General features: G+C 41.7%; 1 protein-coding gene across 1 annotated transcript; it reads left to right on the top strand.

The window, feature by feature from the left end:
* The first annotated feature begins 213 nt into the window (after nt 1-213).
* LOC115048424 (drebrin-like protein) lies at nt 214-27,372 on the top strand. The gene is made up of 16 exons (XM_029509872.1): nt 214-535; nt 15,250-15,305; nt 15,483-15,595; nt 16,417-16,491; nt 21,074-21,217; nt 21,474-21,551; nt 22,013-22,164; nt 22,325-22,379; nt 23,839-23,913; nt 24,045-24,153; nt 24,355-24,894; nt 25,453-25,890; nt 26,044-26,142; nt 26,244-26,368; nt 26,602-26,653; nt 26,768-27,372. The coding sequence occupies exons 1-16, from the start codon at nt 444-446 to the stop codon at nt 26,902-26,904; spliced, it is 2,340 nt and encodes a 779-aa protein (XP_029365732.1). The 5' UTR covers nt 214-443; the 3' UTR covers nt 26,905-27,372.
* Nucleotides 27,373-27,856: the final 484 nt, after the last annotated feature.

The following is a 27,856-nucleotide window of genomic DNA, read 5'->3' on the forward strand; positions in this document are numbered from 1 at the left end:
ACCATGCTGTCCATCATGTGTTATTGTGTTATTGTTAATCGAGGGGCTGACACGTTGTGGCACTTGCACAGGTCCCGTTTAATGGCTGCATGGCTGCATTTTTTTTTTTCTTTTCACGGTGACCCAGCTAGTGAAGTCATGACGCTTTCCACTCTCTCAACGGGAGGTGGGGCTTTTTTTTTTGTGAAAACTTCTTCTAGCCCGCTGCACAAAGACCAGTGTGCAGTCAGTCGCAGTCTCCTGCACCGAGCGCACACGTTTGGGAACTAAAGTCCTCTCTGCATGAACCTTTGCTGCAGTTTTTCTCGGGTTTTCTTTCTTTCTCTCTCTCCCGCTGTAGCTGTTTTCCAGCTGATACACTCCGATCCCGAAAACTGGAAGCCCTGGAAGCTGGACCCGTGTAGAGAGAAGCTGCGGGAGTGGTCTGGAAACTTTTTGCCATCATGAGCAAGCGAACGGTGAACCTTGATACCTACAGCCTGTCGCTGCTCACGGCCAAGGAGGACATCCTCAACCCCCGCTCCTCCACCAACTGGTAACGCAAACCCAAGATTGTGGGATTAGATGGAGGGTTTATCATAGATGTGTCATTAGACTGGGAAAACGGCGAGGCAGAAAGTTTTCCGTGAGACGTTCACGTCCTCCCGTGGCGTTTCAGGTGGGCTGTGCACCCGGATCATAGGCCTATTTACAGAACAGGCGATGGCTTTAGTGTCACCCTGTGGGTGAGCACCACACCTGGCCGGGCCCTGAGCTCCATGACTTTGCCCCCCCCTCCTTAATTCTCAGAGCTGGGGTCCACGTTTCTGCCATGTGCTGATCTCTGACAGGGTTTGTCTTACAGAGAGAGAGGTGCCACTCACCGATGACACCAGCCAGCCACCGATGACTCAAATAGATAATGTTTTGAAGGATCAAAATATGTCAGACCAACTGTGGAGAGAGGACTTGGAACATGAATGCAGAAGTATTTACAGCCGCTCACCGTTAACATTTCTAACTGTTCGAGTATTTATGAAATATTCCTCATCAGACCTGTCACATTGCTCATTGTGTCCTGCTGTCATAGGGTTTGGCTGGTCTGTCACCACGGTGCCCAATCCTCCTTTTCCAAACAGTACCACTTGCCAAACTCTGCGCCGTCCTCCTTCTCCTTCTCTTGTACTGTGTGAATGTGTGGTATTGTCAGCCTGAGCGACAGGCACGTTCTCCTTTTGGAGAATTAGACGTATGGCAAAAATATGAACCCCCTCTCTGCACGTATGCACTCACTTTGATTAAGTTACGGCTTAGAGAAGTAAGCCAAACGTTCGAGCCCAAATTTGGGTTCATGTGGCAGTGGCAGACTGAGTCTTTCTGTCCCTATTTCATCTTCCTCTGCCCCAAATCCCACTCAACCTCTACTCTATGACTTCCCTGCCCACTCTCTTCCGGTTTTGTCATGATGCCATGCAGAAAATGAGATTGGGGAACTCTGTGTGTTAACAAACTCATATTCTGATGTCTTTGTGAATGGGGTGGAAAAGAAGTCTCCTCAGTCTAGAGCAGAACATACACAGTTTCCATTCTTTTTTTTTTTTTTTGCATGTGGAAAAATCTCTAAAAGATTCCATGTTCAGTATCACGATAGAAGTTTTGTCCCCTGGCAACACCTCCGTACTGATCCAGGAGTTCTTCCCTCACGCATTTGGACTGCCTGCCAACAATTTTGGAAACTGTCTCACACTCAGACGTGCAGACACATCTATCCGTAGCATGCACATGTTGAGTTTTTATTCCCAAACAACAAAAAAAGACAAATAAAAAACAGAAACAGGGTAGTGTTAGAATCTCACAGCATCCATTCAGCCCAATGTAGAAGGCCAAATAACTGCTGGAACTGAACTGAGGTGGGAGGGGGACATGATGATGTCATGATTCCCACTGTCAAACCGGAGAAAAAGAAACTCATGGTGTCTGTGAGCGTGTCTGGTTGTGCACTGAAGGGATTTTGTGTGTTCATGGGAGTTTGCATGTGAATATATTTGTTTCTGGATGTGCATATGCAGAGGCTATTAAAGTGAGCCAAGGCCGTTGAGAAGTTTGCATGGAGAGGGTTAGGAAGCTTGTTTTGTTGAACAGTCCCGCCCCCACTGTGTGGCCTTGAGGTCCCTGCGTGTATTATCTAATGACCTTGTGTCCTGAATGGGAAACAGACCCTTTGTGGGTGAGGCTCTGAAGAAAAGAGAAGTAATTTCAATGCATCCCTCATTCAAACCTCTCAGCTCAGCATGCAGCCTTGGAGGTCTCTCCTCAATCTCCCAGACCACTGAGGACACAAAGTGTCTCAGTCGTAGGCTGGAAACTTGCACCCGCTGCATGTGTTCAGTGTTTGCATCTGCTTTGAGAGACACAAGGAAGAGAAACAGTCAAAATGCACGCTCCCAAGGACATTGTCTAATCCTGCGAGCAGGAAATACTTATAATTCCTGGCAGCAGAAATCATGATTTATGTCCAGTTTACACCAAAACAGATGAGTCACTTTAGATAAGGTCTTTGTTTCCCAACGCAAACTATTATAAAGAATCTACACTTAAAGCTTAGATTTTCATTTTGCACGACAAAAAAGCAGCAAACTTAAAGTTGCTGCACAGACTCATTTTTAACCATTCCAACTGTCCCTTTGTCAACGGCACATTTTACACATTCGCAGTTCAGCTTGCACATCAGAGAAATTTTCCCAACCACCATGTAATAGCAAGGGTTTTTTCGCTGCCACATATCAAATAGGCTGCGGCACCAACCTAGCCAAGCACGCAAAAGAGGGAGGAAGAATCAGTTTAGAAAATGTTTACAGCATTGTTTCAGCCCTGCAAAGCATATCAGATGGAAATTCCTATCGAGCTGTGAAGCAGTTTAGCCTCTTTTCATCTGAATTGGGTGTGGGCTGTATCCAGACATTAGTGGGCTCCGGTGACTCTGAACACACCTTGTTCATAGACATCTGTCATGCAATCCACACTTGGATACTGTGTGCTGTGCTTGTGTTAAGTGTTTCACTATGCTCTCTTTAGAGGATTATTACAGTGAGGCACTGGCGCATAAAGTAAATACCAGACTTCTTTGGAGGAGCTGAGTAATTCAGTTTTCATTGAGTATTCAGAGAGCAATCAATCTTATCTTTATTCATTCTTGCTGAATATTTAGGTGCCATATCTTTCATTTAAATCTTTTTGAATGAAACACGTACTAAAGATATATTTCCATAAATAAAACAAGCTGCTCGTAGAGTGACAGTATATTACATTACACTGTAAGGAGGGTGTGACGACAAGATTGATTGCTGGGAGAAATATACTAAATTCAGGAATAATGTGTGAGTCAGTATAGATATTACATTATCAGGGAAAGACTTGTTAGTTTGTGAGTGAAAGAGTTTTTCAAAACGTTGAAAAAGATGTAGAAATCTTCACTTGCTAGTTTTTGGCAGCAGTGTATCTGTAAAGTGATCTGTTAGCAGCTGGTCATGGCAGTCATTGAATCACAGATGTTAAATTTCAGTTGGAGCAATCGTGTTTTGAAATAGAACTCACCATTGGAAATACCCCAGCGCACCCACTTCATTTTTAACACTTCCCATCTCTTTGGAAATAATCTTCTGGTAAGGTAATATGACACATTTCAGCAAGTGAGTTGTTTTATTAACGTAATAAAGATTCAGATGGTGACAGCTGGGACTGTCGGCATTATAGCTTAAGGTTGTCTTTCCATCCATATATGCACATTTGCACTTAAAGATGCTTGTACGTACCTTGTAGGTTGTAAAATTGATATCTAAGTAAGGCCTGAGGGGATTTCCTCAATTTTCTTTTTTTTTTTTAGACTGAAGGATGAACTAATTTAGATTTTCGTGGTCAGTATGACCGAACATTGTTGTGAGTGCCAGATATCCGGCACACATGAAGGTCATTTCATCACAGCAAAGATAAAATTGTTCGAATCTGGAAGTCAAAGGTCACAAACACTGTGACCTCAAAAAGATAAAAAAACAAACAAACATATTTTTCATACACTTAATTATAACATAACTCAACACATACGTCTAGAGGTTCGAATCATCAAAGGTTTGCTTCACTGGGAACATCATAATATTCTGCAAAAATACTTTTTTCCTTGATCTTGACAGTCTTTTAAAAGCACAAGTAATCATTATGACTACTTTTCATTTAAGAAACAACATCCAATCCTCTCTGATCTCCTGTGAAGCGACTCTCTTGCTGATGATAAATGGAGCAGCCTTCCCCTCGTCATTGGCCCGGGGTGTCTGTGATGGTGCTGCTTGCCAACATTTCTACAGGCTCATGCATGATTAACCGAGGCCCAAAGAGTTCCTGGGTCTAATGTTACATGCTAGAGTACACCTGTGGGTGTGAGGAGAGGATTGCAGGAAGGAGGTTTAAGTGCAGGGCTGCCACTGTGTGTAGATGGAAATCCTTCAGGACTAGCACTTGTGTATATTGTAGGTGTACAGCCATTCTTGACTCCAAAGGAAGATTATCTGGGCAAATGCAGTTAGTCAGTTGTCTTGGTTGTAAAGATAAACAGCTATTATCATCATGCTATTATCAAGAATTTGCCTACTGTCCTTTTGGAACTTCCTTTCCCGTGTTCTGCTTTTTTTTTTTTTTTAGTTCCTTAATTATTCTAAACAAACCACCTGTCTGGAAACAACAGCAATATCAATGCAAGCTGTTGACACATGAGCTGTTGTGTAATTTTCATTTCTTTTGGTAAAAGTTAGCATAGCTTTAAACAATGAAACAAAACCTACTTATCACCTGACCCTATAGTCCCGAAGAAGGAAAACAGACAGTCTGGCTTGTTTCCTCTGGCTGTTCAGGAAAAAGCTGCAAAGGCCACACACAGTGTTGTTGTCAGGCTCAGTGATAACAGGACGTTTAATTGATCTTTGTTATAAATAGTGATACACCAGCAGATATGCTGGACCAATGCCCTGTCTCTCTGTGTGACATAGATCTCCTCTAATTTCCAAAGAGGTCCACAACCTGTGATTTACTGTTGCTGTGAAATCATTGAGGTGCCAGTTTTGGGGCTTAAGCGTTGACTGAGCAGAGGAAAACTTGTCTTCACTGTGACATTAGGCCAGTAAAGAAGCAAGCAAGGCTTTTTAGACCTCTTGCACTCCACCAGCACACGCCTGACCACAGCCTGCCACAGTGTGCCTTCTGCAAATCAGTACCTTCACGTTGCCTGGCTGCTTGTATGAGCAAGCGTGTGGGTGGCATGTTGGAAGATGATGACAATGATAGCTATAATGGCTGTTATAAGTATCTCTGTTTAGTTCACTTTGAGGATGATTTGAGAAGTAATCGCTAAACAACTGCTTACTCCTCCTTTAAACATTGTTTAGATTCATCTGGGGTCTAAGATGAATCAGCGAGGCAATGGTGAGCCTCCCGCGCGTGTGTGTGTGTGTGGGTGTTGTAGCATCCAAACTGTTGGGTGGAAGACCACAAACTGACCGTATTGAGGTGTGACCTGTAATTGCCTAGCAGAAGATGGAAAAGGTTAGTTATGAATGTTTCATGAGTTGGTGGCACTTTGTGGCTACTCCTCAGCTAGGTGTCAGTTTCCTATTGGAAACAAAATAACTCAAACATTACTAACACAAAGGAGACATTGTACCCAGAAGGTGTGGCCTACTCTTATTTTTCTGTAGCAAAAGTTTTATATAAGGTTCCCGTGAAGTATTCTGTCAACCATTCTTGCACCAGATATTTATTTATTTATTTATTAATCAAATCCTCCTTTTGTTCTTTTGTTCATTCAACAAAAGATGTGCCTCAGAGCTGGTGACCTTAATCTAGATGCCATCTACACATTGTTTCCACTGGAGATCTGTCCTTTTTATGCCTACAGCTCTGGACACAACAAATATGGTACTGTTGCCCTTTGCAGCTCAAGATAAAGAAGAGTGTTGGAAATGTTTGGCTCATGAAATCACAGATTTAATTTTTTTTTTTTTAAATGCTAATACAGTGCAAATGGAAACTGCGCTGAGGCAATATTTTTTGCCTAATCCAACTAATTGGCCTTGAGTGTAGCACAGTGTTATTTTTATGGGTGTGTCAGATAATTGTCTAAAAACATCTGTATTTAGGTGTTTCTTCAAAAATTGGCCAATGGATGCTGGGTGTGTTGATGTCTTTCCAGTTCAAGCAATGCACAGTTGTGAGTCGAATATGAGGCAGGCCTGAATCCACGTCCAAGTCAAGTCAAAGAGCAAGAGCGTCCCCATTCACTGAGACTGAGCCATCAAGAGTCTGAGCTGCGTTCCAAGTGCAGGACTTGAGTGATACAACACTGGACATCTGAGCCACAATCTTTAATAAGATCCTCGTGTGATATCTTATGATGAATGTTTTCCTTTTCATGGTTATGTGTGTCTGAGCTGCAGAGCTTGACTTAATTCTCTTGCTATTAACATTATAGAACTGACCCAATGACCTCATACTTGCACTGCAAAAATCCAGAGTGAGCAGATAGTGAGAGAGTCTCCCTGGTTCACTACCTCCCAAGTATCACCCAGACCGCCTCCTCAATGCGGAAGAATTAACTCACAAGTGTGAGGTCAGAATAAATAACCATACCCCTCAATTCTGAGAAAAAGTTTGAAGTCCATGTCATCTCTCCTCCATCTTTATTTTAATAAAGAACCTGAATTACCGTTGTTGAACTAACCAAACCCAGGCAGACGCGTCTCATCATGTTCTGTGTGGTCGTGGCTCACTTATTAGATGAGTGAGCCCAGGACAACACCAGCAGTGTCTGACAGCCATGAATCTTCTGACAGAACACAATATATTTATTGTAATTTTGCTCCTAATTACACAGTTATTAGGTCATTATGGATTGATGCTTTATTGCATACGAGTGTGAACTGACACTGACAATTTTCCCAGAACACCCTTCTTTCTTGTTCCCAGGCACTGTGAGGTGTCATCAGCTGTGTTTGCCAGGTTTCCTTAAGCAATTGCTCCCACTTCACTAAAGGCACAAAGGACCAGCGCAGTTTAAATGATGGCTTTGACTGAGGGTTAACTATTATGGTCTGTCACACTGGATGCAGGGTCCCCTTTCCCCCATCTTGTTTGTTCACTTGCAGGTGGTCGGATTGGGCTGAGGAGAGTCTGAGAGACTCTGTTGTCCTGACAACCCTGGTGGGAAACCTATGTTGTTTGTCAAGAAATAATGAATGGATCGGAGGGAGATGAGTGGAGTAGGACTGATGGCTGGAAAGGCTTACAATTAAATGGGTGATGAGGCAAGGACACTTGGTGAGATAGGATAGATAGGAATAACAAGATTATAAAGAACAACATGTGAGAGGCAAAAGAAAGACATGCACCGCTTAAAGACGAGTTCAGCAGGGTGGTCTCTGCAGGAGGTTGCTGAAAAGCAGAATCAGCCAGTGATTGAAGTTGAGGGAGTGATGGAGTGGAGAAAAGGAGAAGGTTAGATGACAGGTGAAGGGGAGGAGAGGAATGAGAGAACGATCAAAGCACTGAAAGAGACTGCAAAGAGGATGGGCCAAGTGAGGTCCAAGTGGATAAAGGATACTTGAGAGCGTTTGTTTTGTTTAGCTGAAGGAAATTGTTGATGATAAGATACCATCGCATTTTTAATGATCCCATAATAACGGAGGCAATTTGTGTGTGTGTGTGTGTGTGTGTGTGTGTGTGTGTGTGTGTATGGACAGGAAATGCCAGTGTTATCCCAGTGGACAACAAGACTTCCACTTCTCTCCTCTTCTCCCCTCCCCTCTCCTGTCCTCGCGTCTCTTTCAGTGTATGCCCTCCCATGCAGGGTACAGGAAAATAAATTATGTTCCCATCTCCTCCTCAATAGCTCTCTGAACAAAACGTATGCCTCCCTGTACCATAGAAACAACTGCCCTGTAATGCTTCCATCAAGACATCTGCCCCAATAACACATAGTGCTCTGCCCCCTTGGAAACCTCCTATACGCTCTGGATGTTTCCCATTGTGTGCCTCTGTTAAATGTGCCCCTCTTAGTCTACCCATTTATACCAATCCACAGCCCCTTGTGCTTTTCATCGCTTTGCCCAGTATGACCCCAACTTTGAGTGGCTGTGGTCCAAAATGTGTCCCTCCCTCTGGTGCACCCTCCTCATGTGGCCCATCTCCGCTCAAAAGAATAGCCTGCTAACTTCTTGTACTCAGCTTCTATTAAACTCTACTTCTATTTTTCGTTTCGGCTCCATGCCTACAGGACACGATAGGATGAGCCTTATAAGGGTTTAGCTTCCATTGCTGTAATGCTTCTATTAACAGATGTCGCTTTGCATATTTACACATTACGCACAACCGGTGCTCCAGTCTGCTTCCTCCGCCTGAATTCATGCTAGGTTGTATGCAAGGAAGGATAATCTGTCTGTACGATTCTTTAGACAAGCAAAACAGAGCTGCTCCAAGAGATTTTCCAGGCGATAACAAATAGTGACAGGTCAGAGTGTGTGTGATAATTGACAGAAAGTATGCAGAGTAAAACATGGACACACTTATACAATTACTGGCTCATGTTACCTGTGGATTAACTCCCACCGTGTCCGCTGCATCACCTGACAGCGTGGCCCTCACGGGTCAGCTGTCTCAGCCCCCAGATCGCAGCGTTCACGATGTGTTTGTTTCAGGCCTGCACATTCTACACAGCGGCAGAGTTGATGTCTCTTTTTCTCTTTGTCCATCCCCCACTCTTTTCCAACCGCCTCAGCACAGAGAGGGCTGTTTTCTGTCACATTGTCCTTGGCAGTGCTTTAATTAGCTATTTGTTTAGTTTGTCATCTTCTAAACTTCTTTGGCTCCGCGTTTCGCTGAGAAGAGACATTTTCTTCCCTCCCTTCCTCCTTTCTGCATTCCATCTCCACCTCACCCCCCCACTGACTGATACTGTGTGCACTCTGTTGTCTCTTCAAGTTTTCCTACATTTGATTTAGCAACAATTTCTGTTAAAATTTAGTTCTCTACTATTTTTTGTCACGTCACCCATTGTTTTCCGTCATCTCCAGGCCAGCGATCTGTAATAGTCTCCAGAGGAGTGTGATGTGTCCTCCGCCCAGTCACATATAATGCTGATTAGTCAGTGTTACTCTGAGAGTGGATTTGGGCAAGTACACTTATGTTGCAAATAGGCAGCCCAGTAACACATCAAATTTATTTGCACAACTGTTGTGAGTTACATAGATCTGTCATCAATATTAGCCGTTATTGCACCAATAAGGGAAAAATTGGATTGAAGAAAATGAAAAAATGTTGTGACCTTGGACTAGCTGTGGACACACTCTTAGTTCACAGAAGCATTTGAAACATGGGTTAGGGTTAGGGGTTTCAGTTATGCTGTTTCTGTGGAATCACTGATGTTTACTTAATTGGTATTTTTTCTTAATTGGTGTTTTCTTGTGTTAAGGATGCTATTTTATACTAATGGTATGGAAAATTAACACTATGCAATTATTGGCATTAGCATATATATATATATATATATATATATATATATATACATATATATATAGTTGATCTGAACTATCAAAGCAAAAGGAAACTCTTGAAGAACATCTGTCATCTGCAACAATACCGGTGTAATTTATCAAACCTAGTTTTAAGCTTTAGAGAATCTGAGTCATTGACTGAATCAAGCTCTTTGTGTGTGTGTGTGTGTGTGTGTACAGGACATCCTGTCAGCCTGTTTGGCTACTGTAAATGCTATTGATTGGGACTGGGCACAGATGGACTATAGGACCAAGGTTTATGTGCTCAGCACCACCATCACAATAACCATGTTATTACATAATGACTCTCCCTGGGTCAGCTTTCGTTTTTGATGTAATAAGACACGTGGAGCAGACTTAACACTGTACAGTGGAGTTTGGCCATATCTTTTAAAATAATCACATGCTTTTGCTTATTTGTCATGTTAATGGGACATACTGTAGGTCCTATCTCAGCGGGACAGGCCCACGTGGGTGGGAACAACAGCAGGAGGATATTACACCTTACTTCATTAATCACAGCACTGTTTGCAGATGTTTGTCTTGTTTAGTCATCCCACATCATTGTGGGGATCCACAAACATCAGGTCATGACCTCTGTCTGCTCTTTGCCTTGTGACCTATTCAGGTAAACAAAACTTTGAGCAATACGTCCTACTGTAAATGTCATCAATAACCAACATGTGTCTTGTTAGTGGCAGGTAGAAGAATGTAAACTGATGTAAAGAATCTTTGGTTCTGTGTTTGAATCCCTTCCTGCAGAGCAGTTCTTCCCAAGGGGCCCTGTTTTGGTCGGAGGGGATTACTCTGTACCAAGCCATGAGTACGAGGACTAAGAGTGCCCCTTCCTCTTTTCACACTTTTGAAGAGGCACTACCAAATCTTTTATTCTTTGTCCGAGCGGGTTTAGTTCAGTTCTGATGTGGGAGAATAAGCACCAAAAGATGTTCACATAAACATCATCCCTCAGCAGCAGACTACATTATTTTGACATTTACTTTTCATTGCATTAGAACGAACCAAAGAAAAGAAATTCTGCCGTAATTACTCGGGTTCATGGATAATGCTGGTTGTCATGCATTTAAGTTTCATGACCAAATTTTTTTGAATATAAAATCTGATAAAACTTGTATTCTATTCTATTTTTTAAGTGTGTGCGATTCCCCACAGATTCTGCCACCACATTACAGTTCAAACGCGCCCGTGGCTTACCCTTTCACACTCACTGTATCAGTCTTGATGTTTACACTGATCTTTTTTTTTTTTTTTTTTTTTTTTTACCTCAGAGCACCCTGCACCATTCAGTAGGCCTCCTCCTCTTTCCTTGCTCTTTTCTTCTTTTGCTCTCTCATCTGACACTTCCTCTCTCATACTCGCATTTCTCAAACTCTCTCTACTCATAAACCCGTAATGCCTCTACATCTCTGCAGCCCAGACAGGCCCGAGGAATGTGTGCACCACTGAGGTCCCTGCATGGACACTACATGAGTAACATGCTGGACCGGACAAAGGTGGGGTGCGGGGGGGGTGACTTTTTCAGAAGTTGAGTCTGGCTGGACTTGCTTTGTCCATGTTTGGCAAGAGGAAATGAGCCCTGTGTGCTGCGGGGATGTCGCTCACAGAGAGAGGTAGACTGAGAGCCAGGCTAAAAATAGCATTAGTAACGCAGGTCTTCTTAAAGCTAGGAGTAAGAAGATTGGAGGGGGGCTGGGTGGACCAACTCAAAGATTTCATTGGTAAAATCTTGACAAATGCCTTACATGTAAGTTAGATGGACCCCTGGGTACGAGTGTGCAGTATGACAAGCAGGAGAAGAAGATGCAGAGTTTAATGTGGGCAGAGCATCCCGGTGAGAGTTCTCGGCCTCTCATCCAATTTTTATTAATATTCACTTCATGCACAGTTTATCATACCATAACCACAAGTCTCTCATATCTCCCCCCGCCGACAAAGACGGAGTGAATACCCATGAGCCCGTAAGATCTTCCTGTCAGAGACACACAGGCTAGGAAGTGTAGTCAAGAGAGAAAAGATGAGATGAGATATGGGGTCATGATGGGGAATGAGGTATGGTGTGCTACAGGATTCAGCAGCAGAGAAAGAAATATGCTGTAGAAGATGGAGGTCAGAATAATGAATCTAGAGTACGATGATGAGAGATTAACAGAATTTAGGGAGACATGAGGGATGACGAAGTGAAAAAGGAATGTGAAAATGGCAGCTGGTGCTAATGCCCGAAATTTATTCCCAAAGATGGATTCTGTTTTTTCTTATTGTATACCGACACAAAAGTAGAAAGAAATGCATCCCCCTGAGGGCATTGAAAGAAAAAAATGGATGAAAGCACAAGGAAGGAAAAATCCATCAAAGTCTTATACAACGCTGGAGAAGTGTGTAAAGTGTGCTCAGAGTTTCGCATGGTGTAGTGGAATGCCTGGATAAGTGAAAACAAGGCCTTCTCCAGCACAGCTCACCATCTGCTTCTGTTATGTTCATCTTGAAATGGTGGAGCGTAACATGTTTGGAGGTATTACAGGGGCTCTGGTAGTCCAAAACAAACCATCCCTATTGTTACTGGCTCAGACTTACAGTATATTGTGTGTGCGTGTGTGTGTGTTTATGTACTGCAGAGATGCCTGTGTCTTTCTACACCCTGTGATAAATGGCTGTTTATATGTTTTAGAGCTGCTTTGTGTGGCTGGTTGTGGGAATGATGCACAGATTGCTTTTCTCATTGTCAACTACTACAAAAAGTTGATGTTTCAAGTGATGACATCATAGGTTTTCCTTCTCTGTCTCTCCTTCTCCTGCATACCTCCCTCACCCCTGTTTCAGACTCTTCTCTTCTCCACCCTCTGCCCCTCCCTCTCACAGAGCTGAGGTCATAGCTGGCTGGCTTTGGAGGTGGGCTGGAGTACAGACATAAGAGAGTCTGTTTTTTGCATTAGTCTGTGCAGCTCTCAAGAAACGTACATGTGCGAGGGGAGAGGGGTCTGTCTGATATCCATTGGTTGGGGGAAATGTTAGTACCACTAAAACCGATGCTGATGGAGACAAAGAACCAGAGCAAAGGGCACCAAACCAGCGGATTTGGGTCAGCTACAAAAAAGACTCACTGTCATGCTCAAGGATTTTTAATCAGGATAAACATTTGTTGTTGATGTGAACTTGAAGCCCTAAATTCTGTTTGGTCAACTATACTCACTTTAACATCTCCACCGCGACATCCAGATAGCATTCAGTGGTTTGCCACAGGTTTTTGATATTATCCTCCACTACGATGAATGTGGTATAGGCTCAAAAAAGCAGCACGTTGAATGACTTTTGATGTGTTCACTGAACCAAAGATATGATAACACATTTCATTTAAGTTTCAACCAGGCAGTTACAGTAATCTTTTGTTAAAACTGATGAAGCATAAACAGGTCCAGGAAAGAGACTTTCGAAATAAGCAGGCAAAGGTTCAAGACAGTAACTTGATCTGCTCAGCAAACCGTTTTGTGCCAGTGGATTTTTTTAGATGTGAGTCCTTCTTTAAGGCAGACTTATGGAGAAAGAAGAATCATTTCCTTTACTACTTTAAAAATGTAATTCCAAAACATAATTACTAAGGTTTTGGCTGCTTTTGCTATCATTGTATCTGTAAACTCCTTGGCCTTGTTATTACCCAAGAGAGATTAGGTAAAGTCCTGGGGAGAAGAATGTCTGAAAACAGCAGCTTTGCAAACTCCATCTTGGTAAAAGCTCTGCTAGAACAAAGAGACCTCCACAGCACAGTGTATCCTCATGTGCCAGCCTGTTCCCTGTGGGTGGAAAATTTGTGCATGTAATTAAGACTCCTTCAGAGGGACAGCGACCTTTGACCTTGAGCGCTTGTGAACGGTGACCTTTTGGAATTTGTTGAGGACTGAGGATCAGTGAATGTGGCGTGGTGTCTAAGCTCTGGATCCTGGTAAGACTAATGAGGGAGTGGAGTGTGTGGTTTTGCCCAGACTAACCCCTGGCGTGATATGTGAATGATCCGAGTGACCTAAAGCTTAAGGCTGGAGCCCGTGGATAATGTTTCCACAAATTGTGTAATGCTCTGACACAAATGTTATTTCAGATAGATGGCCTTCATTGCCAACTTGATAGTTGCACTTGCCGGCTTTACCGACGCAGTAAGAAATAATGAAAGCACAGTGTCAGCGTCTTCCTCAGCTTAATTAATAGGATGCACAATATGATTATTGTGTTCTCAGCAAACTCACTCTCACCCTTACACACACACACTGATTGACTTTTGTCGCTCTGTTCTTTGGACAGACAGAGACTTCTTGTTTCAGGGTAAAATAACAGTGACCCGACTGATACTAAGTGAGTTAGCTCGCCGGGTGTTTATCTGCACACAACCAAGCTGTTGTTCTTCTCACAGTACTTTTTATATGATAAGAAAAATTGTTTGTGTGTGTCTCTTGTTGGTACTGTCTCTTTCACACTCCTTCCTCCTGGCACAAACACACATGTGCACAGGCAAACGCACAGATCATTCACCTTTGCCCCATTGTAATAGCTGCTCATGGCCTCATGCTCTTGTTACCCAAGTCCAGATGTTCTCGACACACTACCAGGAGTCCTACAGAGAGACATTTACTCAGACACACAGACACAGACATGTGCACAAAGACAGACACATAGTCTTAAAATGCTTTGACAATTCATCTCTCTGCAGGCCACCTATTAAAGTCACTTAAACTCAGGCACACATTTTCACCCAGTTATCCTTCAAACACACGTGTCTTCCCATGTGAAGTCTGTGTAGGTTTTCAGCCATCCAAGTCATAGTTCTCAGAGAAAGTTAAATCTCAAGGCCGATTGTTGGTTATTGAAGATGTTTCACCTTTAATTCAAGATGCCATATAAATAACATTTAAGCTACTCTTTGCCTTACTGGTAGTAGAAATAATAATAATGAATTTCTTTCTTTCTTTTTCTTTTTTTTTCGTCACACTTTTCTGCACCAGAACTAACATGCATACTGATATTTATCTTAAAACACACTCATAATCTCATCAAAACACAGGTAGTTGTTGAGTTACCACAGTGACCTGCAGTTTGACTGACTGAAGGGTGCGGTCGGACAGGTTTTCACCTGCAAAATTTCTAAAACCCTGTAGTTGTGAACAGCACTGGCTACAATTATTTCAGGAGCCATGGACCTCTGAGGGAAACACAATGAATAAAGGTTATTGTGCTGCTGAGTGCTTTCCTGTTTTACACATGTACTATAAAGGCCTTTTGGGAACAAAGGCTGGAAGGGAGATACAAAGGAAAAAGTGTATAACTCAATGTGTCACAGATGCAGAGAATTCATTTTTACGGTGCATTGTAGAGATGCTTTGCACTGCAGGGAAGCTTGTTATGGTTTAAACAAAGTGTGTGAAGAAAACATCTGGCTATAAGTATGTATGTGCCTGTGTGCATGTCTCTAGTGCACAATGATAGACTGAACACATGGTGTGCCCAGCTGTCCGCATGTTCATGCTTGGATACAAATGTTTTGGATGTACCAGCTCTTAGACACACAGAAATCAAACAAGTAGCTGTTAAGAAAATTAAATTGTGTTTTCTAGCACTTAACTTTACAATTGATTCTCAATTGTCTCAGTTGATTCATGTGTGCTCATCTGTATGTCCACAGGGCATTATTTGCATATGATGGAGTGACCAACAAGCTGAAACTGGCTGACTCAGGAGGTAACATCAACATTTGTGTGCTTTTCAGGAATTTAGTACCTAAACGGCACTAAGAATAACGTTTCTCAACCTCTTGACTTTGGCTTGAAAGGAATTGACACATCCTCTTACGTTCAGTGTCCTGTTTTCCTTTTATCTCCCTCCAACTTCTCCTGATCGCTGTCTTCCCTCCAACAGCGGGTGGTGTGGCAGAGCTGGCAGGGAAGTTTAACATATCCAAGCCCCAGTATGGATTGTGCAAAGTGGGAAGTGGGGAGACAGGAGGCCTCCGGATTGCTATGATCAACTGGGTGAGTTGCAGACCGACTCCTGGGGCTTAGCTCATGTAAGCATAATGCACATACCAGCACAAATTATAGAAAGGCACATGTATGTGCTTGGAATGTACACAAGCACACACACACACACATATATATATATTTGTGGCTATATATATATATAGCCACAAATTAATTTAGTTACAGCAAAGTCATTTAGCAGCTCTGAGATAATGGGTTTTACATCTTAAGTCGCCATATGCAGAAAATTCCATACCCTTATTAACCTGTAAAATGCCTTAGAGAAAATGCTAAGCTTCTTGGCTTATTCACATCTTATGCCTCTATGGTCTGTTTTGACATCGACTTACTTGGCATCCAAACTGTAGGAAAATGTGGTATTATGTAATTGCAGTAAAAGACATTTGTGGGGCACCTAAATGATTCAGAATGTTATTTTACACAGGCAGGTTAGTGCTGCCTGTGACTGGCTTAAACTCACATAATTACACACTGCACACACCCTTATTATCCATTTACATATTATAATAATCAGTATTATTACCGCACTATTGCACTATTGTACCATATTCCACTACAAATATTTCAAATTTTAATGTACATATGTATAAATATTTCCTTTTCTGTTTTTTATTTCTTTTTGTTTATCCCTTGTCCAAGACTATTTCTGATTTCTGATAATATTTGCGCATTCAGTATTTTTCAGTTTTACGACGCTGAGATGAGTCTTTATGACATCACTCTGAATCCTGTTGTTCCTAAGCTTCTCTTTTTTTAGTCTCCACAGAGAGAGGTATGAAATGAATTCATCTACATCCTGTGTTTATCTGTAGGTTGGCCCAAATGTGGACGACTACCGGAAGACAGAATGCGCCAGCCATGTTCCAGCCATCAAGGGCTTCTTCAAGGTCCAGTAGATCACTGTGTTTCAGCATTTATCGCTTACCTTTGGATCTGACTAAGGGTCATTTTAATCAGTAGTTTGTTGTGTTTGTTTACTCCCCTCACTATCTTGTGAATTTAAGGTGATCGAGAGAAAACATTTTGAACATGCATGTATTCCCCAATTCCATCTAAAGATGGAATTCAGATAAATCTGGTGTCTTCATCCCTCTGCTCTAGACTTTGTGCCCTGAAAATGTACACAGAGTAGTTTACTTTGTATTGTTTTGAGAGTTTCCTGTCGTCAGTCCACTTCCTGTTCTGTTGGTGTGCTGATCCTGTCTATGATTGGTCTATCTGCCTTGTCACTACCAAGGGGAGCCTGCTCAGTTATGGGTTGAAAGCTCCATTGTTTGTGGCGTAACTGGGCTGCTGATCAGTGATCGGAGAGACAGGAAGCAAAGAGAGGATAGAACATATGTGTATTTATTTTATTCAGGTGGATGCATGTGCAAACAAGAGGAGAAACTGCCACGAACACATCACCATGTTAACAGCAACTTCCCCTCACCATCTGTGCTCTTCAGCGGTGTTTATTTAGTGTTTCAATCGAACTAAAGTTCAGCTGACCCCCTGGTTCACTAGTTTCCATATAAAGGCATCATCCAGTCAACTGCAGAAGCATTTGGGGAATGTTTGTTGCTTTTTTGTCTCTCTTTTTCAAACAGTAAATGCCGAGTCTGGAATTTTGTGAGCTGCTGTCTGAAAAGCCCTAACCCCTCCTAGATACTGTGTGTGTGTGTGTCTGTGAGTGTGTGTGAGCACCCTCAGGCCTCTGTACATTGTCATGTGGGATTTCAAAATTGTGGGCTAGAGAAGTAATATCATGCTCAGTAAGGAAGGGGGTGGAAAGATTTGTTCCTCCTGTGAATTCTGGGAGAAATGTGACCTCTAGCCTCAGCAAACACACTTCGTTTAATGATCTGTGATATGACAATGCAAATAACCACTGGTCACAATACGAAACTGTCTGTGTGTGTGTGTGTGTGTGTGGAAAAAAATCAAGACCAAAAAAAAAAGAGCACTTTTACTTTTCCATTACTCAGCAGTTCAAACTGGTATTTATTATTTAAAGATGATTCAGGCTGGAAGGACACTCTGCATCACCTTGCACCGTGGACATTACAGCCAAACATATGGACTGCATTTGGAGAAATATCCTGACCCAAAGACTGTGGTGATGATACATTACTCTGTTATCCCATCTAACTTTTCCAGCAGATGTGACGTTTTTCACCCTCTAGTGAAGCCATGTAACTGCCTCTAATCACCTTTCCCATCAAGAACAGAAAAGCCCCCCCCCCCTTTTTTAACCTACTTCATATGTTCACAAGGAATAACTAAAAGAACAAGGGCAGCTGGTAAAATGGCAAAATGCTTTTCTTCTTACGTCAGCCTTGGAAATCATCTGGGGTTGGATTGTGATAAATTCTTGAAATTTGATCGTGCACTCACACGTTTATTTTATCGTATTTCAATGTTTATTTTTTCAAGAATGTGGAATTTCACAGCCACCTTGTAAAATGAGTGGGTCAAAAATTGACGCTATATATAGTTTCATATTATACATTTGTGGAGACCTCACAAGTATATATTCAATAAAAAAGCATTCAATTTCAGTTTTCATTATCCAATAAAAGTTAGTGGTAAAACATTACTGATGAATGAATCAGATGATGAATCAGTGACTTATTTTGAGTTTACAGAATTAATTGGACAAAGCCAACAATTCATCACTATTTATATTATCTCTACATCTATATCTATACATATCTATATCTCTCTGTATGTTTATTTATGTATAAATCAATGAATTAGAAATAATTATTATTTGAAGGTTTTATTATTATACCACTTCACTAATGCTTTAATGAATGCTCTATGAATGCATTTCATTTCTGTTGATTATATAATTTGAATTTACAAATGTGATGCTTGTACTTTTAATCAATTTCCACACTGGGTGAGGAACATCAGAGAACAACAGAGCAAAGTGAATATGTGATACTACTTGCTTTAAGACCACTTCTTAATTTTTATCCATTTGGAGGCCCGTATTGTGTGTTTCCTTACAATTTTGGCTTTTTTGCCTTGGATACATTTAGTAAAACTGTCCTTGGCCACTTTTATTAGTTTTTTATTATTTGTCTCCTTCCGTCCCTTTTTTTTTCTTCCACATCTCTCTTTTCTGGATTGATTTACTGCATGTCTCAGCTGGCACTAAGGGGGTTTTGTCAAGGCGAGTCTGCAGAAGGAGATTAGGGTGTGTTACATAGCATACTCTCATGTGGCATTAAGTTATAAAAACTAAAATATGAATAAGCTGCAGATGTTTCCATTGTTCGGCATCTCCATTTAAATAGCAGCAGAGTCGAGTCAGGCGTGCTGTATGTGTGTTTATGGACATTAGATGTTTGATGATGTTGCTGTGAGCCATAGGCTGTTGGTAATGTGTGGGTGGATATGACAAACAATTGGCAGATATTACAAAGTGCAGTAGAACTGGAAATAAAGATTCCATCATAGAGTTAAATGTGTTTTATATGCTCCATTGTTAATTAGCAAAATATATCTCAAGTTTAATCTTATTTGACCACATGACAGTTTGGCACAAAGTCTGATGGCTTTCAGAACAGGGGTTCTGTTGTCAGTAAGGACTAAAGCAAACAATTCTCTCAAAGTGCTAAACCCTGAAGCACTTCGAGTCATTCACATCTGTCATCTTGCCCTGCTACACACTTCAGAACAGGCTTTAGTTCATGTCAACCACCTTAAGCCATTCTCATCTTATTTCAGCCAGAGAGCTATTATTGCAAAATTAAATGCATTTCTTCAGAGTTCAGTTTATGATTAATATAACCGCAATATCCTTTTTTTTTTTTGCTTTATTATTATTTTTGCTTCAAAACAGTAAGCACTGAAATTCACTGAAATTCTAAAATGAGTATCCATGAGTATCCCATCTATCACCCACAAGAAACTTCAATTAGGGGAGCTTTCATATCCCTACATCAACGTACTGCCTCGCACAGTGTGAAAAACTCCTGATTAGGAGAGAGACTGTGCGGAGCAGTTTGGTTCGAGAGCAGAGAGACAGTTGGTGCAGAGTTCAGCCCAATTATGCCTGGAGAGTAACTCTCAACCTGTCACATCATCTTGAGCTCCTTTTGCTCTGCGAGAGTTTATATCCTTACACCAGTAGTGAGTTTTCTTGCCAGGGTCATCAATGCCATAAATTCTGAAATGGTTGCACATGCATAGTATTTGACCATCATTTTGAGATATCCCCATTAAAATTTCATCAGATCAATATAGGGGGGAAGTCTTGTTTACTATCAGCATTAATAACAGGTAGCAAGATGCACCTTACTAAAAAGAGAGCTTCATGAAATCACTCCATTACTGTGAAACAGATGCCAGGGCCTAAGACAGGGTGTCTGTTAAATGATTCCCAACAGAGTGATATACTGCGAAAAGATGTAGGAAAATAATTAGAAGTACAAGATTTGTGTGAAGCATGGAAGGATGAACTTAGAGACCAAGTCCAAACTGTTTTGATATCTTGATGTAAATATGTCAGCCTGACAGTCTTCTGCATGTAGCTGTCAGCACCTGGGCAGCTTTGATGAACCAGCCTGTGTGACATCCTCTAATTTAGACTACATTAGGATGCAGTTGTGGTGTCAGTAAAGGGCCAACATAGTGCTTTTTAAATATGACTGAACAATACACTATATTCTTTCCCTGATCTTCCCAGCAGCACTGTGGACTGCTTGTCTGGTCTGTGTGTGCATGTGTGCATGTGTGTGTATATGTGTACGGTTGGCAGCTAGAGTGATATGGACTATACACTGCACTGACATGTATTACGGGGCACAGTGGATGCTCTGTTCAGTGTCAATGTCAGTGTTGTCACTCAGATAAAGCTGTGGTTTCCTATTGGAGGCCGACAGACCGCATTAACAAATGCAGGCTCAGTCTCTTAGGTCCTGGCACAAATGCCTGTGTACAGGTCCGATGTTCTACATGTCTGGTCTGTGTAATAGAAAAAGCAGCAGATTGTTGATCGGTCTTCTTTTTACTTATCTCTGAATCTCCCCGATATTCAGCTCCAGATATTGAGCCTAGCGTTGCATTTTTAATGAGGTTTGCTCTTGTCTTCTACCTTTTTTGCAATCGCAGTTGTTTTTTTCTCCCTCTATTTCTCACTTTTGCTTTTCAACCCTGACTCTTTCCCTTATATCCCCCTCTGCTGTTGTTAGCCATCCAAACCGATTCATTCCTGTCCTCACACTAAAGCCAGGGAGTGTTTTCATTCTCTGTCCTTACAAGTGAAGCCTTGCACAACCGTTTGACTCCAAAGTTGCATAACTTCACACCAGACCTAGAGAAAACGGCCAGAGGGACTGTGTGTACTTGTGTATGGTTTTCTAACTGTTGTGTACATGTGTGTGGCTGCAGCACAGTGTGTGTGGGGGACCAAACTCACATCTGCATCAGTCTACTTGCCATCTAATTTCAAATCATTATATAATGTTGTTGTTTTAGGAGGCACATGTATTCATGAGTGCAGAGAAGGCGGAGGATGTTACAGAGGAGAAGCTAAGAGCAGAGCTCGGTAAGGCCCATGCCCATGCTCCTACACAGTGGGTGAGGAAAAGCTCCAGGTCTGCTGACAAGGAGGAGCTAGTGGTGAGTCTCCTTGAATACCTCCTCTGTCCATTAGATGGCGGCAGAGACTTTCAGAAACACATTATGACACCAACTTACGGTGGGAAAGGTTAGCGCTGCAGTAGCTTCAGGGTTATGACAGTGTGTGTATTCAAACATGCTCATGAAAATAATGAAAGTAAAATTGAATTTAAGAATAGCTGCTGAAGCTCATACAGCATAATGTAGTCGCATGAGTGGAAACTTCAAAAATGTTTCCTTCTTGTTTTCCTTGTAGGGTACAAACTACAGAAAGACTAATGCTGCAATGGAGATGAGGCTAATAAACAGAGACTCCTTCTGGGCACGTGCAGAGGTATGCTTATGTGTAATTGGCTGCATTTGAAATTGGTTAAAATGCACCACAGCTGGATCATTACTGCCATTTAAATGAAACTTATCTAGGAGACATGTTTTTAAACCTCTGTTGATCCATCAGTCTTGAGGGAATATTGTTCATTCAATCTCAAAAATGAACTGAATGGATTTTTGTGGTCTAAGATCAAATGTCAGTGCTTCGCACAGTATGTTTTTAGACATAACTCAGTAACTGATGAAATGATTACGCGGTCATGATATTTCTTGTCCACGTGGTCAAAGGTCAGCTTCACAATGATATTATAATGCTCTGCAAAAACACAATCATTATGCCATAAACTGACACACAGAAAGTTGACTGTCTACAACCACAACATGGTAATTGTAGTATATATTTGAAAATGAAATGAAAATGCAGCACACTGTGGTCTCACATTGCTTAACCTTTGTGTGAGTCAGCGTGAAGAGGAAGAGAGGAAAGATGAAGAGAAGAGGCGAGCAGCAGAGGAGAGAAGGCGCCTTGAAAGGGAAAGAATTTTAAAGGAACGAAAGGATGCTGAAGAGAGAGACAGAAAGATGAACGAGAAACTGCAGATGATTGAGGAACAGAGGTGGGAACAATGCTTTTGCTTTCTATCACTAGTGCCCTCCAGTGGCTGTCTGTTTTTGGATTTGTTGAACAAAGTTGATGATCAGGTCCATGATTATTAGATAAAAAAAAAACAAAAAACAAAAAAAAACAGCTATTTTTATTTCTTTTGTGTTTCACAGAAGAAAACAGGCAGAAGAAGAAGAACAGCTGCGCAGAAAGGAGAAATTAAAATGGGTGAGTGATGAGTCGTTGTTTCAGACTGAAAGAAAAATAGTCCCATTATTTATATTGTAAAGTGACAAAAGCAATGTCGCCCAGCACCATGCAATGCTTGCACTTTACTCCATTTATTGCAATCTTACACTGATACATTTTGGATTCATTTCAAATAGCCTTTATCGCCTTAAAACATGAAATGGCCATTTAAAGACATATAAAGTACAACCCCCGATGCACTTTGGCATTCATTTAACTGGATGCTCTGTTCATTATTGGTCTTGGTTAATGACTATCAGACAGGCACATTTAGTCTCTTTTAAAACTCTACTTAAAACATTGCTTTATCGTAAAAGCTTCTTTTAATGTGTGTTGTCGTCAACCGCGTGGAAAGTTTATATTTTCTGTATTCTCTGGTTTATGATCTGTTGACTTTTCTCTTATTTTTGGTTTCTGTTTTTCTTAATCCCTGTTTTTGGTTTATTAAGAAACTTATTATCTTCTTGGGATAGCATAATAAAATGAACATGTTCATACCGATTGTGATAAAATAGGCCTTACTTCTGGCTTTTGACTTTGGAGTTGGTTGAGTCAAGCTTGAACTCATTATACCCCGATGACAGAACTGGATTGACCTTGGGCTGTGGGAGGTCTGACATTAAATCCCTAATTGTCTCTGGGGGTAGGATAGCTAAGTCTTTTATCCATGTGAGTGCCACAGTTGGCTGCGACAACATCTGCTGATGTGCAGAGATTAATGGATTGCCATTAAAAAAAAAAAAAAAAAAAAAAAAAAGACACCATCGGACTGATTTAGACTTACGGGGTAAAGCCGGTTACACACCCACTGCTGATGATTCAGTTAATAATATGAAAGGGTATACTATTGATAAGTAGTGTATGAACCTGTCACTGAATCCTTCTAGCATGCTCTGAATGGCCTCCGTGCATAAATCCCAACAACATATGACACTTCCTTACATTCTGCATGCAATTATACAGTATAATGATTGTATAAATCCTGGCTTGTGCCTATCGTGTGTCATAAATAGGTGTTATTGCAGGGTAGAGAAGGAGAAGAATCTCTGGTGGGCTGTATGTATAACCACGGCTCGGAGGAGGTGTTTCTCACTGGTGTTACAAAAGTAGCTCTGGCATTTACTCGAGGCTGTCTCAGTGCAGAGTGCTTACAGTAGCTATGTCTATATCTGTGAGGTGAGGGTAAGGGTTACACTTACACTGAATAGCGAGGGTTTTGGTTGCTGCCTCGGATGCCGGAGGGAAAAGCTTGGTTTAGTTCACTGGACAGTGATTTCTGTCTCACACTAAGAGATCAGTGGTGAAACATTCACGCTTTTCATTGTTTGAAGTGTCAGGTACAGAGTCCTTTGCTATGTCAATCAGTACTATTTTAAATCAAGAAATTAAGGCCAGCAAATCTTTCTGTGAAAATATAAATATGTTTCTGTACCGACAGGAGCAGCAGCAGAAGGAGCATGAGGAAGATATGAGGGCCCGTCTTAGAAGGAGCGAGTCCATCGAGAAGGCAGCGGTAAGTCAGTTCTTAGGCCATAAACCTACAGATAACCACGTATTCTCCGTGATGCTGGATTTTCATGAAGGCTCTTGAATTATTTCAGTTCCCATCTCGCATTGATTTTCTGTTCATTAATTGACCTGCAGGAGGCAGCAGCATTAGTGTCCCAGCGATCCATGAACCCCAGGGAGTTCTTCAGACAGCTGTCATCTTCATCTTCACAAAGTCCCACCAGCCCCGGATCCTCCCGAACCGGTAGGTCCACATTAGCAGTTCCATTACCAGTGTCACTTTGAACTGGGAGTGGTGCTACTATTCTTGGGAGACCCAGACAAGCTCATTTAAAGTCAATGATCAGCCTCAGATTTGTTGATCTACAATATGTACTTTTGTGTCTGACCCCCTCACAAACAGGTTTTTGTTTTTGTGATTTTGTTTTTTTTTTTTTCTGTTCAGGCAAACCATTCAGGCGATACCAGCGCAGCCTGACGGACACCGCTTTTATCTTCTCCAAAGCAGAAGAGAGCACGGCGTCCTCCCCTCGTAGCTCTCCCCTGGTCTCTCCCTTCTCCCGGCTTCCTTCCTCACCCTTCTACCGTGCTGTTTCTCCTCCCACAAGCCCTGATTTCCGCCCTGTTAGCTCTCCACAAAGAACCACAGCCTCGGTGTCCCCGCCCACATCACCTCTTCTTCCTGCCCCTCCGGTTTCAGCTCTGCCCAGCGTTCCACAAACTAGTGACCAAGCGCTGCCTGTTGATGAGCCCAAAGCTCCATCACCTACACAACCTTCAGCACCTCCTGCTTCCCCCACCCTCTTGGCTTCCTTGTCCACCAATTTACTAAGGAACAACCCCTCTCAGGCACAGCCAGAGGCCGTGCCATCCTCACCCCCAAACACCCCAAACCACCCAGAGCACTCAACTTTCTGCTTTGAGCCTGGTCTACCTCGACAGGCTGCAAAAGCACTTCTTCCTGAGAGACCACAGCCAAGTGCAGGTATGCTGAGCTGTGAAGTATTGAAGTGTTATTTTAGGATCTGATTATACGATGTCATTATTTGTCCTTTTTGAAGTTATCTGTGTTTTATTGCAAAAACAACAAAATGCCCTCTCAGGTTTATTCAGTCACTTACTCTACTTATTTCTTATTTGTTTGCCAAAGACATTAATCATTAGACATTAAATAATGGTTGTTAAATTTTTTTTATTACACACTGAAATTGCTGAAAATGCTTTTGCCAAAAACTACTCCTTATTCTCCAGACTATCTGAAGCAGCCAAGGCATATGAATCAGAGGCCTGTTATACAGAAACGACAGAGCTCAGAATAATTTTACAGTCCAGTCACAATTAAATATTCCTAAAGTAACCACATATACTCTTGACTCATGCCAAAATGTGCAGCCAGACAACCTGGCGTTGGGATTCTTTACAGTCCTCATTTTCTACAATAGACACACTTAAACTGTCCTGCGCGCTTTTCTAGCGTTGAGGCTTATTAAATATACAGTTGTTTGTTTTATTCTCCTTAATGTTTTCATTTTCCAATCAACAGACCTCAGCACAGCCACTCATGTGCACAATGAGCTGGTCTCAGACAATGGCTACAAAGTACAGGCTGTGCTGGTGGAAGAGGATGAAGAAGAGGAGGTGGAAGAGCATGAGGAAGACAGGGCTGAGGCACAATCAGAGCCTTGTGCCGTGACCACAGAGGCACAGGAACAAGAGGAAGAGGGGAAGGAGAAGCAGCAGCAGCAGGAGGAGGAGGAGGAGGAAGAAATAGAAGAAGAAGAAGAAGAAGAAGAAGAAGAAAAAGCGGAGGAGGACAGTGTCAAACGGGAAGCTGAGCCTGCATCGCAGGAGGAGCCAGCAGAGGTGGTGCAGGAGGAAGATGAGTCAAAGACAGATGGAGAAGAGAATGACCAATCACAAGACAGTCGGGCCATGACTGAGCCTACAGAGCTTTCAGAAAACAAAGAGTCAGCAGTCACAGGTAGCCCTCATGTTATTGTATCCCGCCTTATTTATTTATTTATTTATTTGTCCGTTTGTTTATTAATGAATGTTGTTAATTTAGATTACCTGTCAAGAATTTAAAAGGACTCTGGTAGAATTGTACCCAATGACCACATGCTCATTATTTCAGATGCCAAGCCACTGTGTCAAGATATCAGACACGAGGCTTTTGTCCTGTCAACGAACGGGATTACAAATGGAGACGACGCACAGGAACAGAACGGCATAGGTTTGGCGTGATTCCAGCGACATTATTAAAACACATTCAGACATTCATTCTCTGTGCTGTTCGGACTGTGACAAATGCTTTATGGCGCTGCTCTTCTTCAGAGAGGTCTTTGAGTCCGTCGGACACTGAGCTCAGCTCACCGGAGCTGGCTGTTTGCTACGATGTCCAGGAGGAGGACGAAGAGAGTGAGGAAAAGGAGCAGGGGATCTCAGAAAATGGACAAGAGGTACTAACTCTAGAAAAATGCACGTTGCACAAGTTTCTCGTTTGGCGAAAATCTCTTCTTCAGACAAAATAATATTTTAAATAAGACAAGAGGTTTTAGAGTTCTTTGTTCATATGAAAGAGGTTTCCATGGAAATACACTCTCCTCCATTCTGTCAAATGAACTTCCATTCAAGAAAACATGCATTTAATAATTACAGCTTTTCTTTGAATCCATTTTCCTCTCCACCTCAGATTTTAGCTGAACGACAAATGTGCGTTCGAGCTCTGTACGACTACCAAGCAGGTAAGCTGCCATTTAGAGGATAATCACCACACATGTGCAGATAAAGTGGCTCCACTTAGAGTAATTGCACTGTGATTAGCGGGTCTTCAACATGTTATCTTGTGGTTCCCACAGAGGATGAATCCGAGATCTCCTTTGAACCCGGTGACATCATCAGGGATGTGGAAACGGTGGACAAAGCCTGGTGGAGGGGGTGGAGCAAAGATGGCCACCAAGGCTTGTTCCCTGCCAGTTATGTGGAGACCATATAGACAGACAGACAGACAGACACACACACACACACACATGCACACACAAATTAGCAGACACACTCAGGGACACCAACTTCCCTTACTTTAATACATGTTCACCTTAATCCTCCCACTGAATCTTTGCGCTCTCTATTTTGTAGAAAGTATAAAGAAAAAAATGTGACTCCCAGTTTTGATGTTTTTGAGAAAAACAAAATATTCTCACAAGTGTTCAGAAATTACCCAGCCTCATTTTCTTGGATAAAATAGCAAATACCTTTTGCTTGGACCAAAATAACTTAATCCTTTTGAGATACAGTAGGAATGTTGGCGGGAGGGATCAGATCATGATGACAAATGATCACAAACTTGCTTTTTCTTCTAAGAAACACAAACAGATTTTTATAGTGTGTAGTCCTCTTTTTGATCCACACATATAACAAGCATTCCATTCTGCTCATCATTTGCTTTGTGTGTTACATTGCTAACGAAAAAAAAAAAGGTAATTTACTGCTCTTGACTGGTATACTGCTATATAATCAAGATTCATGTATCAGACATCATCTTATTATCATCTTCCTGTATTTTCCGGAGTTATTCAGTAGCTGTGTATTTGTTCCTGACAGTCTCACAGCACATTTTAACTAAACAAACCACAATAAGAGCGTAAGGAAAGCTAAGTAAGCAGGCGAGACGGAACCGCACTGACACCTGTCTTTGTCTGTCAGTCTTCTAATGGACTAGTGTCTGTTTTGTTCTTATGGTGACATTCTTTCAAACATTTTGTGATATATGTCTTATCTTAATTTTAAAAAATTAAAACAGTGTCAACACACAGATGCTATGAGACATCTCCTGGTTTTAATACCCTGTAATATCTTAATACAATGCACTGTATATAAGAATGTATAAAAAAAACAACACAAAGATCTTCTCTTTTCCTATACTTGGCTTGTATGTTTGTATGTATGTT

The sequence above is a fragment of the Echeneis naucrates genome, chromosome 9 (genome assembly GCF_900963305.1).
Source record: "Echeneis naucrates chromosome 9, fEcheNa1.1, whole genome shotgun sequence".
In the NCBI taxonomy this organism is placed as follows: domain Eukaryota; kingdom Metazoa; phylum Chordata; class Actinopteri; order Carangiformes; family Echeneidae; genus Echeneis; species Echeneis naucrates.